Source organism: Dunckerocampus dactyliophorus, chromosome 2 (genome assembly GCF_027744805.1).
Source record: "Dunckerocampus dactyliophorus isolate RoL2022-P2 chromosome 2, RoL_Ddac_1.1, whole genome shotgun sequence".
Classification (NCBI taxonomy): Eukaryota; Metazoa; Chordata; class Actinopteri; order Syngnathiformes; family Syngnathidae; genus Dunckerocampus; species Dunckerocampus dactyliophorus.
Window position 1 is genome coordinate 22409500 of NC_072820.1, and position 14882 is coordinate 22424381.

General features: G+C 38.2%; 1 protein-coding gene across 9 annotated transcripts in view; it reads right to left on the reverse strand.

Annotated features, from left to right (window-relative positions):
- Positions 1 to 14882, reverse strand: part of pde1cb (phosphodiesterase 1C, calmodulin-dependent b) — a 147309-nt gene that overhangs the window by 112325 nt on the left and 20102 nt on the right. For all 9 annotated transcript variants that reach the window (XM_054769310.1, XM_054769311.1, XM_054769313.1 and 6 more), the window contains exons 2-3: positions 9683 to 9733; positions 6138 to 6303 (exon numbers count right to left, since the gene is read on the reverse strand). In XM_054769310.1, coding sequence (XP_054625285.1) covers positions 6138 to 6303; positions 9683 to 9733 — 217 coding nt within the window. The remainder of the gene's footprint in view (positions 1 to 6137; positions 6304 to 9682; positions 9734 to 14882) is intronic.

Consider the following 14882-nt stretch of genomic DNA (forward strand, 5'->3'; position numbering starts at 1 on the left):
TATATATATATATATATATACATATATATATATATATACATATACATATATATACATATACATATACATATATATACATATACATATATACATATATATATATATATATATATATACATATATATATATATATATATACATATATATATATATATATACACATATACATATATATACATATACATATATATACATATACATATACATATATATACATATACATATACATATATATATATATATATATATATATATATATATATTTTTTTTTTTTTGCTTTTGTTTTTTTAAGGAAAGGGGAGGAGAAAAAGAAAAGAGGAAAAAAGGGGGAAGGGAAAAGAAAAATGAAAAAAAAGGAAAAAATTCTTTTTTTTAATTAATATTTCACTTATATATAATTTTTTTTTTTTTTGGGCCTTACTGTCAGCTATTATGTATTATTATCCTGATTACCACAGAAAACATGACATGGAATGCAGCAAGTGAATAACAAGTGTTGTAATAGATGTGGAATAGATGGGGGGTAGGATTAAACAAGCTTTGCTTCTTCCTACTCCTTTTGGACATGTGGAACTGTCAAAGAATGATTCATGAGATGTATTCTATTGTAACCTTCATGTTCAAATAAACTAAACCAAACCAAACCAAACCAAATTCAAGGTCAGGTTATGCCTCGAGGTTCGCCGGGAAGAGCTGGACGAAATAGCCGGGGAGAGGGAAGTCTGGGTTTCCCTGTTTTGGCTGCTGCCCCCGCGACCCGACCTTGGACAAGCAAATGAAGATGGATGGATGGAGGAATGGATACCATCATTGCAGCTATTTATAGAGGTCATTGGGGTCCATCCTTTGCTCTTGTCTTAGTTGGAGGCGTTCATAATAGCTTTTTTACCTCCGGAGTTTAGAACCAGGGAAGCACAAAGCATCATCCCCATGGCGGCTCATATCTCAGTTGCCAACAGTTATGGTTCCCCCACGCAAGTGATTCATGGCGGGTTTCTGTCCGCCGGAGTTCACGTCAGGGTCGAGGCATTGGCAAAGAGCACACTCGTAACTCAAAACATCTAAAAGTGACAACCCTCCCTACAGATTTACACCTTTCACTGTAAGTGCCTACTGGTCGGTGGCTGCTCTGATGCCCTTTACAGGTTCAGAACAGTTAAGTAAACAAAGACCGAATACAAGACTTTGCAAAACCTTTGGACCCTTGGCTTTAAAATGACTACCGTGTCTTATACTGTCTCACTGAATAAAATCCTCTGACAGTTTGGTCTAAAAGTCAAAAAACTTGGTCCTAATTCGAATCATTTTAACAATTTACTATTCCGATTGTAGCACTTTCAATTTTTATTTCCTCCTTTTCCTTGACATTGTACAATGTTTTTTTTTTTTTTTTTTCGAGCAGGAAGAGAACAAAATGTCAGCAAGCGATATACTGTGAGTGTCAACCCGTAACACTCCTTTTCAGACATGATGAATTGTGCAACTGTAACCACATGATGTTTCTTAATGTAACTTCTTTAGCATGTCTGAAGCATATAAACCAGTGGTTTCCAAACTTGTTTTACAGTTACGTTCCCCTTCAGACATTTGACCTGAAGCCGTGTACCCCCTACACCTGGACACTTACAAAACATAAACCTTTTTATCTTTGTTAACTTGAAATATTGAACATAATTAATTGGTTAATTCATTTTACAGTAATTCCAGGTCAAAAATGTGTATTTTGCTTGGTCACGTTTTGATGAAGTTTCACATGGGTACTGATAAATAGATAAGTAAACACCCTACATGTCTTTTATTCCGGTCGGGTGTTCGCATCCTTCCGTTTGAATGGCTTGAATTTGAGCTTCACTTTTTTTGTCCACTCACAATGGCTATGGTTTAAGCCTGCATATTAATTTAATACCAAATAGATGGGGAGAGTTATATCCCAAGTACAAAAATACATATAACCAACTATAATGCCTCATTTTCGGGGGAATCCCCACTCACAGTACAGGTTTTCACTGCTGTGCGGTGCGAGGATTGGAACACCAATATCAATGGAATCTTAAATGTTAAACACAATTAATGCACAAAATAATCATCAAACTTGAGTTTGCATGTTCTTCCAGTGCAGGTATGGGTTTTCTCCGGGTACACCGGTTTCCTCCCACATTCCAAAAAGGTTAGGTTAATTGGAGACTCTAAATTTCCTATAGGTATGAATGTGAGCGTGAATGGTTGTTTATCTACATGTGCCCTGCGATTGGCTGGCCCAAAGTCAGCGGGGATAAACTGCAGCATACCCCCGCGACCCTAGGGAGGACAAGCGGCATAGAAAATGGATGGATGGATAATGCACACAGAGCAATGAACAACTTCAATGTCTGTCTCCTTTCCGCTCCTTTCTCCTTGAGTGTTAGGTGCTAATTGTTTTAAATTTTTATTCCCGTATCCGCTATGACAATTGGTCATACGCCTGCGGGTATGCGTACCCCACTTTGGGAACCTAGGATATAGACCAGGGGTCACCAACGTGGTGCCCGCGGGCACCAGGTAGCCCCCCACAACCACATAAGGTGCCTGCAGGCCTGCTTTTCATTCAGGTTTTCAGTTAATAATGTGAGAACACTAGAAAGAAAAGTATTCTGAAACATAAAATGTGAGTTGTGGATATCAGCATTTTGTGAATGTTTTGGTAAAACAAGCATATTTGATCTGTTTGGGTTGAAAAAAGGTATGAAAATCATTTCTACAAAAATGAGTAGCTCGTGGCCATTTTCATTTTCTAAAAGTAGCTCTCACAAGGAAAAACGTTGGTGACCCCTAATATAGACCATACCATACCAAAGTGAATACAGTGTGACTGAGTGAGGGCAGGAGTTGGAAGGTGAAGATGAGGGCAAAACCAAAGAAAAATTTCCAAAATGTAATTAGTGGAGGCTTATAGGCTGTGTACACAGGGACAAACTTATTGATTTAAGCAAAGGTTAAAAGCCTTTGCCTACCAGCACTGATAAAAGGCTATGTAAAACAAGCCAATAAAATAGCAAGCACATATTTCGAGCAATCCTGCACATCGCCCTTGATTCAGGTAAAGCAGGGGTGTCCAAAGTGCGGCCTGTGGCTGTTTTTCTTATTGGCCCGTGGCACATTCTAAAAATATAATTTAACAAGAAAACTAGAAACAAAACAGCAAAAATTAAAAAATCAGCAGTAATTTTATATTATTTATATATGGCAGAGGGGGATATAACGGTTTTACCGTCATTGCTGTGAAGTGACGTCGCAGTCACTCGATGCCATGACTACCTCTGCTATGTGTCCATGCACTCTCACATGCGTGCGCACGCACACATACACACAGGCATACACACACACACCAATGAAGGCTCATTAGCCGGTGAGCGGAGCTTGTGATGAAAGCAGCAGCAGCCGAAGGACGGGGTCAGCCAGCAAAAACAGGGGGCTGCCACAGAGACGGTCGCACTAATCAACTGCAAAGTTCACAGCAGCACATGGCATCCAATTAGCCAGCAGATAAATCACTGCGCTGGCCCACGGAAACGCCATCCATGAGCCGCAGTGCTAAAATGTAAACACGATACAAGGGCATGCTACATTTGCTTTTGAAATTGTAAGGCTTTCTGTTTATCAGGTGGAAACCGGAGAAGGTTGTGTAGTTTGTGAAGCCTTACTCCTTGGCAAAAAGCAGCAGTGAACTCAATTAATTCAATTAGTTTGCTGCCGAAACAGGTTGCTGGTGAAATCCACCAACAGTCATAAGCATTTTGAAGAAAAAACATGATGATAAGGTGATGTGGAAACATATTGAAACAAGAAGGATGTGATAAATGACATTTGTGGCGCCCCCTATTGGATGTGGTCAAAATGCTTTGGAATACAAGGTAGCATACATGTACTATAGATATCCTCAAAGTTTTATCATCATTAGACAAATGTTTAGTGACTGAGGGACGATTAGATGCTAAGTAAGTAAGGTGTTTTGTTTGATTGGTGGCGGCCATGTTATTCAACTAATCTTAATCAAATTTTACACACTTGTCAGTCCCTAAAGCCTTATACCAAATGTTGTGTTGATTCGGCATAGTGCCATCTTGTGGTAGATTTTTCTGAATAATAAAATCACAGGCAACACAGCAGAGTTGAATGTTACGACAAAATTTCAACCTTTTGTATGCAGCGCTTCTTCTTGGGATAAGGTTTGCAAACATTTTTTTTATGTGTGTTAGTGGTGCTTTAAAGGTTTGGCTGACACAGCAGAAGTGTCATTTTGAATGGAAACATGCATCGATCAAACTCGCAGACCGAAAGAGAGGCTGATGGAGATCAAGGCAGTGTTTCTGTTTGACAATAAAAGCGCTGATATCGTAAACACACCTCCTCGAGGTTGCCAATGGCGATAATGGCGGCTACTGTACGCCATTCACAAACATTCTTGCTTTCACCGGCTGCAGTGGCCCAAGCAAGGCCATGAAATCACGAGGCAGCTCTTGTGGTAGACAGTAATGGCTGCACATTGTTTGGATGACTCACCTTTGTGTGACTACACTCAAAGTGTGCAACAAGTGTTTAAAATGGAAAATACACTCCTGCGAACTTCACTTTGTCAGTAACAGCTGTCCTTTCGCTTGCTCCTGTCCTGCCCGCTGCATATCACATGTTTGGTCCCGCCCCTCCCCCAATAAAATCTCATTTTCATCGCCTGGAGGACATAAACGGGGCAGCTCTGGCCTCGAAGGTGACATGGCGGTTACATCACTATATGGATTACCAGAAATTCTGTGCTCATTTAATCACTACCTACTTTAAACTGGCTATTTGTCATTCAGTCGTGAATCCTCTCAATTCCCCAATGGATTTACCTTCTGTTAACTACTTTTGGCCCGGCCAAAGACATCCACTGACCTTAGCGGGATTATCCATAACATGACCTAACACCGTTAAATGGCTTTGCATTGAGGAGCATGGAATAAGTTGTAAAATCGCCTTTTTCTTAAACTTTTCTTCTGGCAACTCTCTAATAAAAAAAACACATTCATAAGCTGTATTATCACTGTCAAGATAGCAAACATCAGTGCTGAATTTATGGTTGATTCATTGCGTCTTGAAGCAAGTGAGGCACAGTGGCATGCACTACTTGGCGCAACCAGCAGAGGCACTGACGTTTCAGTCTAAGTAATTTAATGACTGCATGTTCAAATACACCCTAGTGAGGATAAGCGGCATAGAAGATTGATGGATGGCATGTTCAAATACACGATCTACAAAATAAACAGGGTCTCAGGTTTTTGCAGGTTTCAACAGCTCAAATTTAAGACTTTTTTTTAACATCATTTCACATCCATACTGGCAAAAAAAGACTTTGCTGTGGGCTTTAGATAAGTTTTCTCCGCTCCAAAATGAGCAGGTTCTGGCCGGGCTACGTGAGTACTTTTGCTCCATGTTATAGCGTCCTCAAAATCAAAACATTTAATTTTATAAAATACATTTTAGGACCTTTCAAGATCGCATTTAAAACATTTTTAAGACCCCGCGGACACCCCGATAAAAGATGTCTATGTGGGAAAAATACTTTCCTTAGTATCTTAAAAGTGTTTTTTAAAAAAACAATTAACTGATCATTCAATTTCCCCACAGTTAAACAAAAACAATTTCAATGTAAATCTGTCAAGAAACAAAAATTAGGTAAATCTAAACTTAAAGTCTGTCTGTAGTTTGCATACAATGAGTCTTATTATGATATACCAAGCACCACCTGTGCCACTTGTAGCGGCCTCCGGGAGCCATCACAGTTAATTGGAATCAGATGTTTAAAAGAAGGTTCACTTTTTCAAAAGTGACAACAAATGATGCTAATGTCCTTGTTACCGAGGTGGAATCAATCATGGCCGAATCCCTTGAGGTCAACATCTATACGTAGGAATTAGAATAGCTGTGTGCGTGTGTGTGTGCGCGCGTGTAATAAGGATGTGAAATGTCAAGATTATCGTCCTGTGCAGCCGAGGGAGATTCTCCTTCATTGTTGACACATTATTGAAAATGTGTCAACATAGTTATACAAAACGAGCACACAATGCAAAACCCTGATTGTAAAGACAAATGGTGACTGATGTATGACAACAGCAGCAAACCTGATGGCGGTTTTCTCAGACGCATCTGGTTCGTCTGTAGCTGGGAGCTCATCAGCCAGAATCTCCTCGGGACTTCGAGGGTCAATCTGGGGGGGCTTCTGCTCTTTGCCTTTGATCCCCATCCCTGTGGTGATGGCGTTCCATAGAGCGCTCTGGGATTTTGAGCCTGCAACGCAAACCAGGGGTGGGGGGAGTGGGGGCAAAAGAAAACGATGCATCTGTCTTGTGTTGCAATTTCTGTGTGTTTTTGTTTGTGGATGATTCACAAAAACAGCACTGACGCTTAATGAGCTGAAATGGAAGGGGAGGACTAACATTCTTATGCTGCCATCATGTGGGTGTTTTATGTAACACAGCCATTGAGAAATACTGTAAATATGCTGACGTTTAAATACGTTGCACTTACTTGAAATGCTTTTGGAACCATACTTGGTAACTCAAACTAGAGTAAAAAAAAAACACAGAGACCTAGACCTATGGTGACCAGATTTTGATGACCAAAAACCAGGACGCTCGGCCCGGCAATGAAATACATTCGTAAATGATACTCTAAGTTTACTCAAAGATGCCTTATAATTTCAATACATTTAAAGTATGCCTCCTCTGTATGGATAGAAAATAGCTATATACAAAAAAACAAAGACACACATAAGGCTTCTCAGAGGTTACGCAAAATGTTTTATTATACCATTCACCATTCACTGGCCTGCATCACCAGCTAACTGGGCCCCAACCACTGCAACCACCACTTGCTGGGCCACATCCACTGCTAGCTGGGCCCCACCCACCACCACCACCAGCTGTGCTCCGACCACCACAGGCTGGGCATGAGAGCAGGAGGCTGAACCAGTCCCTCAACAACAACATGCAACAGGTGATCTAAGCATCACAGACAATGATGTAAAGCTACCTGCAAAAACTGTCTGCAATTGCAACAGGAAACAGGTCCAGTCCGCCATAACAAAAAAACTAAAATGCAAAGTATTTCAAACAGTGAATAATTGTAAATTAATATGGGACCTAAAGTCTAAGCCAAAAATAATTGTATGTGGTCACTTAAACATACGCAGCTTCACGTCAAAAAGTGATCAAGTCCACCATCTTCTCACTGACTCCGACGTTGACTTCCTTTGTCTTTCTGAAACCTGGCTTCATGAATTCTCACCCTCAGTAATTCTATCTGTACCCGGATATAAAATGTTCCGAAAAGATAGGGAAGGGCCAAAGGGAGGGGGTGTTATGATTTATGACAAGGACACTTTTAACTGTAATGAAGTATATGTGATTTAGAATTTAGAATATATAATGGTTTAGAATTACGTACTTGGTATAAATGTTATTTTATCACAGCAAAACTCTTTTACTCTTATAGTTGTCTAAAGACCCCCTTCATCAAATGTAGATGTTCATGTAAAGTTGGATATTTTATCAAAAGAATTCAACTTTGCCAAAGAGGTGATAATTTTGAATATAAACTGGGACGTCAAGCAGGAGAGCAAACATTTGGAAAAGATCATGGACGAAATGGATGTGATTCAGATAATTAATGGCCCCACAAGAATAACGACTTCCAGTACCACACAGATTGACCTTGCTTTTACAAACAGACCGGATAGGATTTTAAAACCATTGAATATGCTCACTGGATTGTCTGATCACAACCTAATCATGATAACCACAAAACTAAATATCAAGCAATTTAAGCCCATGGCTGCCTCAGAATCTTATAGAATATCAAAACATGAGCAAGATCATTTTCAAAACTCACTCCAACAGGTAAATTGGAATGAAATGATCAACTTTAGATCAGGACTGTTACAGTATGTGTTAACAAATAAATTACTGAACTACACAAACAACTGAAGACACCATTTATAAGGAAAATTAAAACAGAAGCCTAAGAAGAATAGTCTTCCTGGCTTTTTTAACTCCTGTATTCGCATGTTTTATAAAATTGCATTGTCCCCTACAAATAATCTATTCTGATCTAATTTAAAATAAAAAATGGATATACAGTCATCCCTCTCTATATTGTGTTTCGAACATCGCTCAATCACTCTATCGCTGTTTTTCAAAAAAGTATTAATAAATAAATGATGGCTGTTTTGTGGTTGACAATTACCTATTATTAGTCAATAAATATTGAAAAACAAGTCAAACAATATACAGGTGTATAGTATTCTGGTAACTGAGCGTCAGTAATGTACATTGATGAAACATTACTTTACATTTACATTTTATGGAAGGTCATAACAGGTTTTCTATGCTCTAACTACGATAATAAATATTGAATCCTATTACTTACCTGTATTTGCGGTCATGTGTGGAACCACTTGACCACGATAAATAAGTGCAGTAATCCCTCATTTATCACAGTTAATTGGTTCCAGACCCGAATGTGATAAGTGAATTTCCGCGAAGTAGGATTCCTTATTTATAAAGGGGATATTTTCAGAGTTAGAGCATAGAAAAACTGTTTATGACCTAAATACGTATTTTTCATATGTTTTTTTAACATTATTAGAGCCCTGTAAACATGAAATACCACCCCTATAGTCTCCTTTATACTCGTATTAACTAATACAGTAGACAAAATAAGTCATTTAAGACATTAATAAGACTCATGCTCTTGTGTGTTGCTATAAAAGTGTTCCCCAGAGGAGCGGAGAGGCGAGCAGACAGGAAGTGAATGACATTGAAGGTTCAGAGTTGAGTTTTTTCTTGGCTCGGGTTACGGGAGCAACAGTAGCCCATGTTTTTAATTCAGGATTTTTATTAGGGATTATTGGGCCTCATTCATCAATATCTAAAAATCTTCTTAGATTTTCTTGTAAACTGTTCTTAACAGAGTTCTTAAGAAAACTTTATATCAGATTCATCAATATGTTCTTAAACCGCAGAATTGTTAACAGCTGTGTTCTTAAATTGATGAATCCCATCTCCTCGTAAACTGAAAGTGTGTGCAGGTAAGACGAATTAACAAGTGATTAGCATAAGTAGCAGCCCATCAATGCCCATAAAAGGTCACTTTCAGGTAAGCAATGGAAAAAAATGTAAATGTTTTTTTTTAAATTAAGTTTAACTACCACACCCTACTTTTTAGGAGTGCCATAGATTGAGAGTCTGGATATAGACCTGGGACCGGAGGCAAAGACTCCATCCCCTCCGTGCGCGGCTGCTACTCCAGGGAAATTGGAAGGGGTTTTTTAAAGCCTTTTAATTCAAAATGTGTGTCCTAAAGACAGGAGTTTCCGTGTGTGTGAGAGATCAAATTATGTCCTAGCATTGGACATATTGTGTCTTCTGAATGCCTTATATTTGTATTGTAGTTAATTTAGCCAGTTTTTGTAAAATGTGCTTAATTATGCATATGTTTTGACTCATCCACTAAACAGCAAGATGAATTAATATATTTTTGAAAAACCATCGATAGAGTGAAGCAACTGTAGTATCATAATAAAAACAATTTGAAATGTGATGAATGAGTGCTCTCTAAAGGCTTAATGCGAAATATGCGTGATAATACAGCTCATACAAAAACTTACGTGCAAAACTGGCCTGCGGTCGAGTTGAGCTTTCTCCATCTTCATTTGCCACTGGAAGGAAAGAAAACAATAAAAAGTGGAAAATATGAAGCCAAGTGAGTAAACATGAGTGGGAGCAGACATTTCATAATGAAAGACATTGGTGCAATATCTTTGAAACCTCTCCAAGCTTCTTGGGGGACCCTCTCACTATGTTCACACTGAATATTTGATTTATAGACACTTACTTAGGTCTAAAGGATCTTACAATGAAAGTGCCAGCTTATTGAGGGAAAAGTAATTAAGCCAGGTCGCTGCCCTTTTATGTGTTCTTGTGAGCCCCCCTTCTCCAAACTGAGCCATAAGTTTGATGATGTGTATTACTGGAAAGTGAGCCAGCGTTGTCTCCAAGACAAATCACACCTTAACTGTCAGATTTATGACACACGTTTTCTGGGAAAGTTTTCTTTCTAGGGTGGTAACGGTACTTATCTTATTTTCCCACACTATCAGTTGTGCTTTTTTTTTTTTCATAGTTTGGCTGGTCCTGCGAGTTATAGTCAGGTGTGGCTTATATATAAAAAAAAATATGTTTTTAAATGTTAATTTCATACTGACTGACATGAACCAAGGATTGAACATTACCACCAGCAACAGCTGCAAGAGGGCGCTCTAGGCTTGTGACAACGAAAAGTTGATCCTGTATGAATTCAGTCACGTTGAATGAGATCAGGAGCTTGGTGAACTTGCTTACTGGTAACTTAGCTTGCTTGATATGTTCATTTAGCCTATTCACCCTTCCAGGTATGTTCTTAATGCTATAGTGTAGCTTAATAACTGTTAATGTGTTACATTAACATACCGGACACCTATTCAGCCTGTTGTTCTGTGTGCTATCGTGTAGTTGAATAACTTGCCTTTCCAGATTAAATGTCTGTTCTTGGACTTGAATTTTGTGAAATACATTTCTAAATAAATGCAACATATAGTCCAACTGAAATGCTGTAGAATGGTTAAATTTTGAAATGTAGAATGACTGGAGGAATATTTTAGAAGATGAGCTGAAGCTGTACTGAAATGCTGTCAAAATGTATGAATGTTGAAATGTAGAATGAGTGTACAAATATTTTAGAAGATGAGCTGAAGCCAAACTGAAATGGTGTTGAAATGTATGAATGTTCAAATGGAGCATGAATGTCAACATTTGTTGAATGAAGGTAGAAATGAGTGGAAAAGTAGAAAGAATTGGAAAAACGGAAGAACGGTAGTAGAATGTAGAATTAACGTAAAAAATTGTAGTCTATGCGGAATTGCGCTGAAATGTAAAATGAACAGAGGAAGAATTTGAATGACTTAAAGAATGCTAGCAATGCTAACATCATAACGTTAAAATGGTAACACCAAGCGTTGATATATGTGTCTAACCATGAAAATAGCAAAAAATGTTAGTATGCTAACATTAGCATGTTAGCTAACATTAGCTAATATACTAATATTAGCCTGCTAACACCTACCATGATAGTGCTCTGTGTTTATATCTGTGTCTACCTATAAAAATGGCTAAAAATGCTAATATGCTAATGTTAGCATGACAGTACTAAGTGTTATATATGTCTACCCATAGAAAATAACAAAATACGCTAGCATGCTAACACTTAGCACGATAGTTCAGATAGACATTTTTGGAATGTCTAAAATAGTGAATTTTGAAGTGCTTAGTTAGTGGAACGTTTTCATAATTTGTATGTTTTGAATTCATTGAAAAATGTAGGAATTGTGGAAGTTTGAAAAATGGCCCATTCATTTTCAATGGGAACATTTTGTGGAAATTTGTGGAATCTGTTTAATGTTATAATTATTTTTTTGTCATCCCATGTCGTATTGGTAGATGACCTGTGTGTATTAACTTATATGTTAGTTAGTTAGTTGGTTGGTTGCAATCACAAATCAATGTTAGCAATAAATCAGATGTGACTGTCTCCTCGTTTCAGCCATCACCCCGAATTAGTTGACAGGTGGCGGTGATTAGAGGGCAGTGACAGTCCTGATGTAATATAATTTTATTACAACTTGAGGGAAGCATACACAGGAATCAAACCAGGTACCTTTGGGTAGAGAAATACGCACTCTATCTACCAAGCCATGTGATCACTGTACTATCCGCAGAGTGATTCAGTAATGGAAAATGGAAAATCATTTTTCACCAGCAGAGGGTGACATTTAAATTGCCCATTCATTTTCAATGGGAAAATTTTCACAGAAAATATGAAAATAAACTAAATGCGGGAATATTTTGAAAAGTCTGAATAGGTAGTGAGCTGAACATTTTGATGTTGGATTTGTTTGCATGGGTTAAGAAATGGAGCAGGAGTTAGCGAACAAAAAATGAGGTGGAATAAGAAGAAAATGGCCGATCACAATATTATACATGTGCTTGCAGCATTCCTATAATTACAGACTCCCACACAGTACGCATTAAGTGAGGGACAGGAAGTGTTAATGGCGTCACGCGTCTCCTCAGTAAACAAATACTAACAGTCCAGTCTTTGGCTAGCAGGAGTCTTGGCTAGCGATAGTGCATACATACCAAACCGTTACATCCCGAGGGATAACATTACATTTTTTGCAATTATCCTAACAGGGCTGAAACAAAGGCAACAGTTAACTTTCCAAATACTGTCGTAAATTTAAAATTGTCCTAATGGAAACAGATGGCTTCCTTCATGGTTGACCCCTCACCCTGGGCCTGACTCTCACTACCTTATAACCTGACCCACTGCAGGCTTAAAGCGAGGGTTGATGCAACCATCTGCATGCTGAAATGAGATGAAAGAAGGGCCAGCAGCCTCCTATTGGGGATCATCACAGATTACTGGTTTACTTTCAACACAGACACCGCAGGATTTTTAACCAAAGAACGTAATCTACTTGCATGAAATAATTTCTGCAAGTACTGTATATTTCTAGGCATCCTTTCATTATCTGGAGCTGTCAATTTCACATTTTTGTTCTGCATCCTTGAAAGGTCCTTTAAAGACAGGACAGAGAGATTAGCGAGGCCCTCAATAAAGCTTAAGGTCGTGAGGCCGCCTTACACTTTATCATTTCTACTCTTGATTTCAGTCTTGAGCTGAAGTATGCATGCTGAAGATGGGAAAGCCCTGCATTTTCATTATTAAGACTAATCCTGCTTTTTTATTTAACACGGGACTTGACTTTGAAACTTCATCCAGATGTGACATTTTAGCACCATTTCATCATTATCATCCTGTCATAAAAGCTGCAATAATAAGACAAGTGTACTTTATCACGGTTAATTGGTTCTAGCCCCAACGGTGAAAAGTACATTTCCGCAAAGAAGGATTCAATATTTATACACAGAATAGTTTCAGCAGAGAAAACCTGCTTATGACTTTCTAACTACGGTTTTTACCATTATTAGAGCCATGTAGACATGAAATAACACCCTAATAGTCACCTTTACGCTCCTATTATTCATTGATTCATTCACACCACATTGCGCAACACTAATGCACAGGCTAAGGGATCACTGGGACTTAAGAGACGGCCGCCGCTCGTAGCATATAGAAAGCTACTGAGCTAACTAGTTTGCCTCCAATTTATTTATTCAAAAATAAAGAAAATGTTTAAACGGAGTGGGGAAGAAGGACAAAGTAAGAAGTCAAAAAAGTACCACTTCCACACGGAATGAGAGACACTTTTTTTTCAGTCTGTTATGTCAGATTATGCCATGGCTGACTCTCATAAATGTCATGCCCCAATTTACTGAATGAATAAATGCTGGACCAAAGGTTTGGAGACACATTCTCCTTTAATGGCATGGGAAAATGTCCCGAAATTTTTGACTGGTACTGTATGTATAAAGAAAATGGATAGTATAAGCCCTAGCTTCCCAGAGGGGATTGCAATGGGGGTACTTGAGAGACAGAGAGGTGCTGCGTTACAACAGACCCACAACATGCAATAACTACTGTTGCGTGCACATCGCTGCGTGCTGACTCTCTCTCTCCTTATAGGTCAACCTGTGAGCGCGAGGCGAGCCGGTGTACGTGTGTGCGCTCATGGTACCTCCGGTCAAGTTTTGGGGACTGGGCTCCTGGGTGAAGGTGCCTCGAGAGCGGCATGGCGTACTTAAGTAGTCTTAAGTAGACACTTATATAAACATTTACTTAATATTATGCTAGATGTTAGCGTGCTAATGTTAGCATAATAGCATTGTTATCATGCTAATATTAGCATTTTTAGCCATTTTCTTAAGTAGACACTTATATAAACATTTATTTACTATTATGCTGGGTGTTAGCATGTTAACGTTAGCATAATAGCATTGTTATCATGATAACATTAGCATATTTAGCCGTTTTCATAGGTAAGCACTTATATAAACACTTACCACTATTATGATAGGTGTTAACATGTTAACATTAGTACGTTAACATTGTTAGCATCTTAACATTAGCATAGTAGCATTTTTTTTAGCCGTTTTCATACGTAGCGACATAAACATTTAGCACCATTATGCTACGTGTTAGCATGCTAACGTTCGCATCCTAGAAGTTTTTGTCATTTTCATGAATATCAACTTAAGCAGACAATTATCACTATTATGCTAGGTATTAGCATGCTAATGTTAGCATGTTAGCATTCTTTAAGTTAATTAAACTCTTCCTCTGTTCATTTTATATTTCATTTTATAATTCCACATTGACTACATATTTCATTCTACTACTCTTCCATTTGCAACACATTTCTATCTTCATTCAACAAATTCGACAAAGAAAATGTTAAGTTCATAGTTTGGTTTTTCAGTGTGTGTGTGTGTGTGTGTGTGTGTGTGTGTGTGTGTGTTCATGAAGCTACCCAGAACCAGTCAAAAGTTTGGACATATGCTTTTTTTAGCATGGGAATGTGTCTCCAAACGTTTGACTAGTACTGTATTTTATAAAGAAAATGTAAGTTGTTGTAAACCTTTCATGGTTTTCACTCAATCTTGAAGAGTTTTAGAAACCACATTTCCTCAAATAAGCCGCCTCCACTCTAATAGACAACATACCTCAATGAATTGAATGAACAAATGCCTGACTTCAAATAGACTCTTCCATTCACCCCCTCAGGGAAAAAACTGTTAAGTTAACTGTTAACTGTTAAGACTGATAATGCAAACCTACCTGCAGATGGGAAATGGTATCAGTAAGCTGAA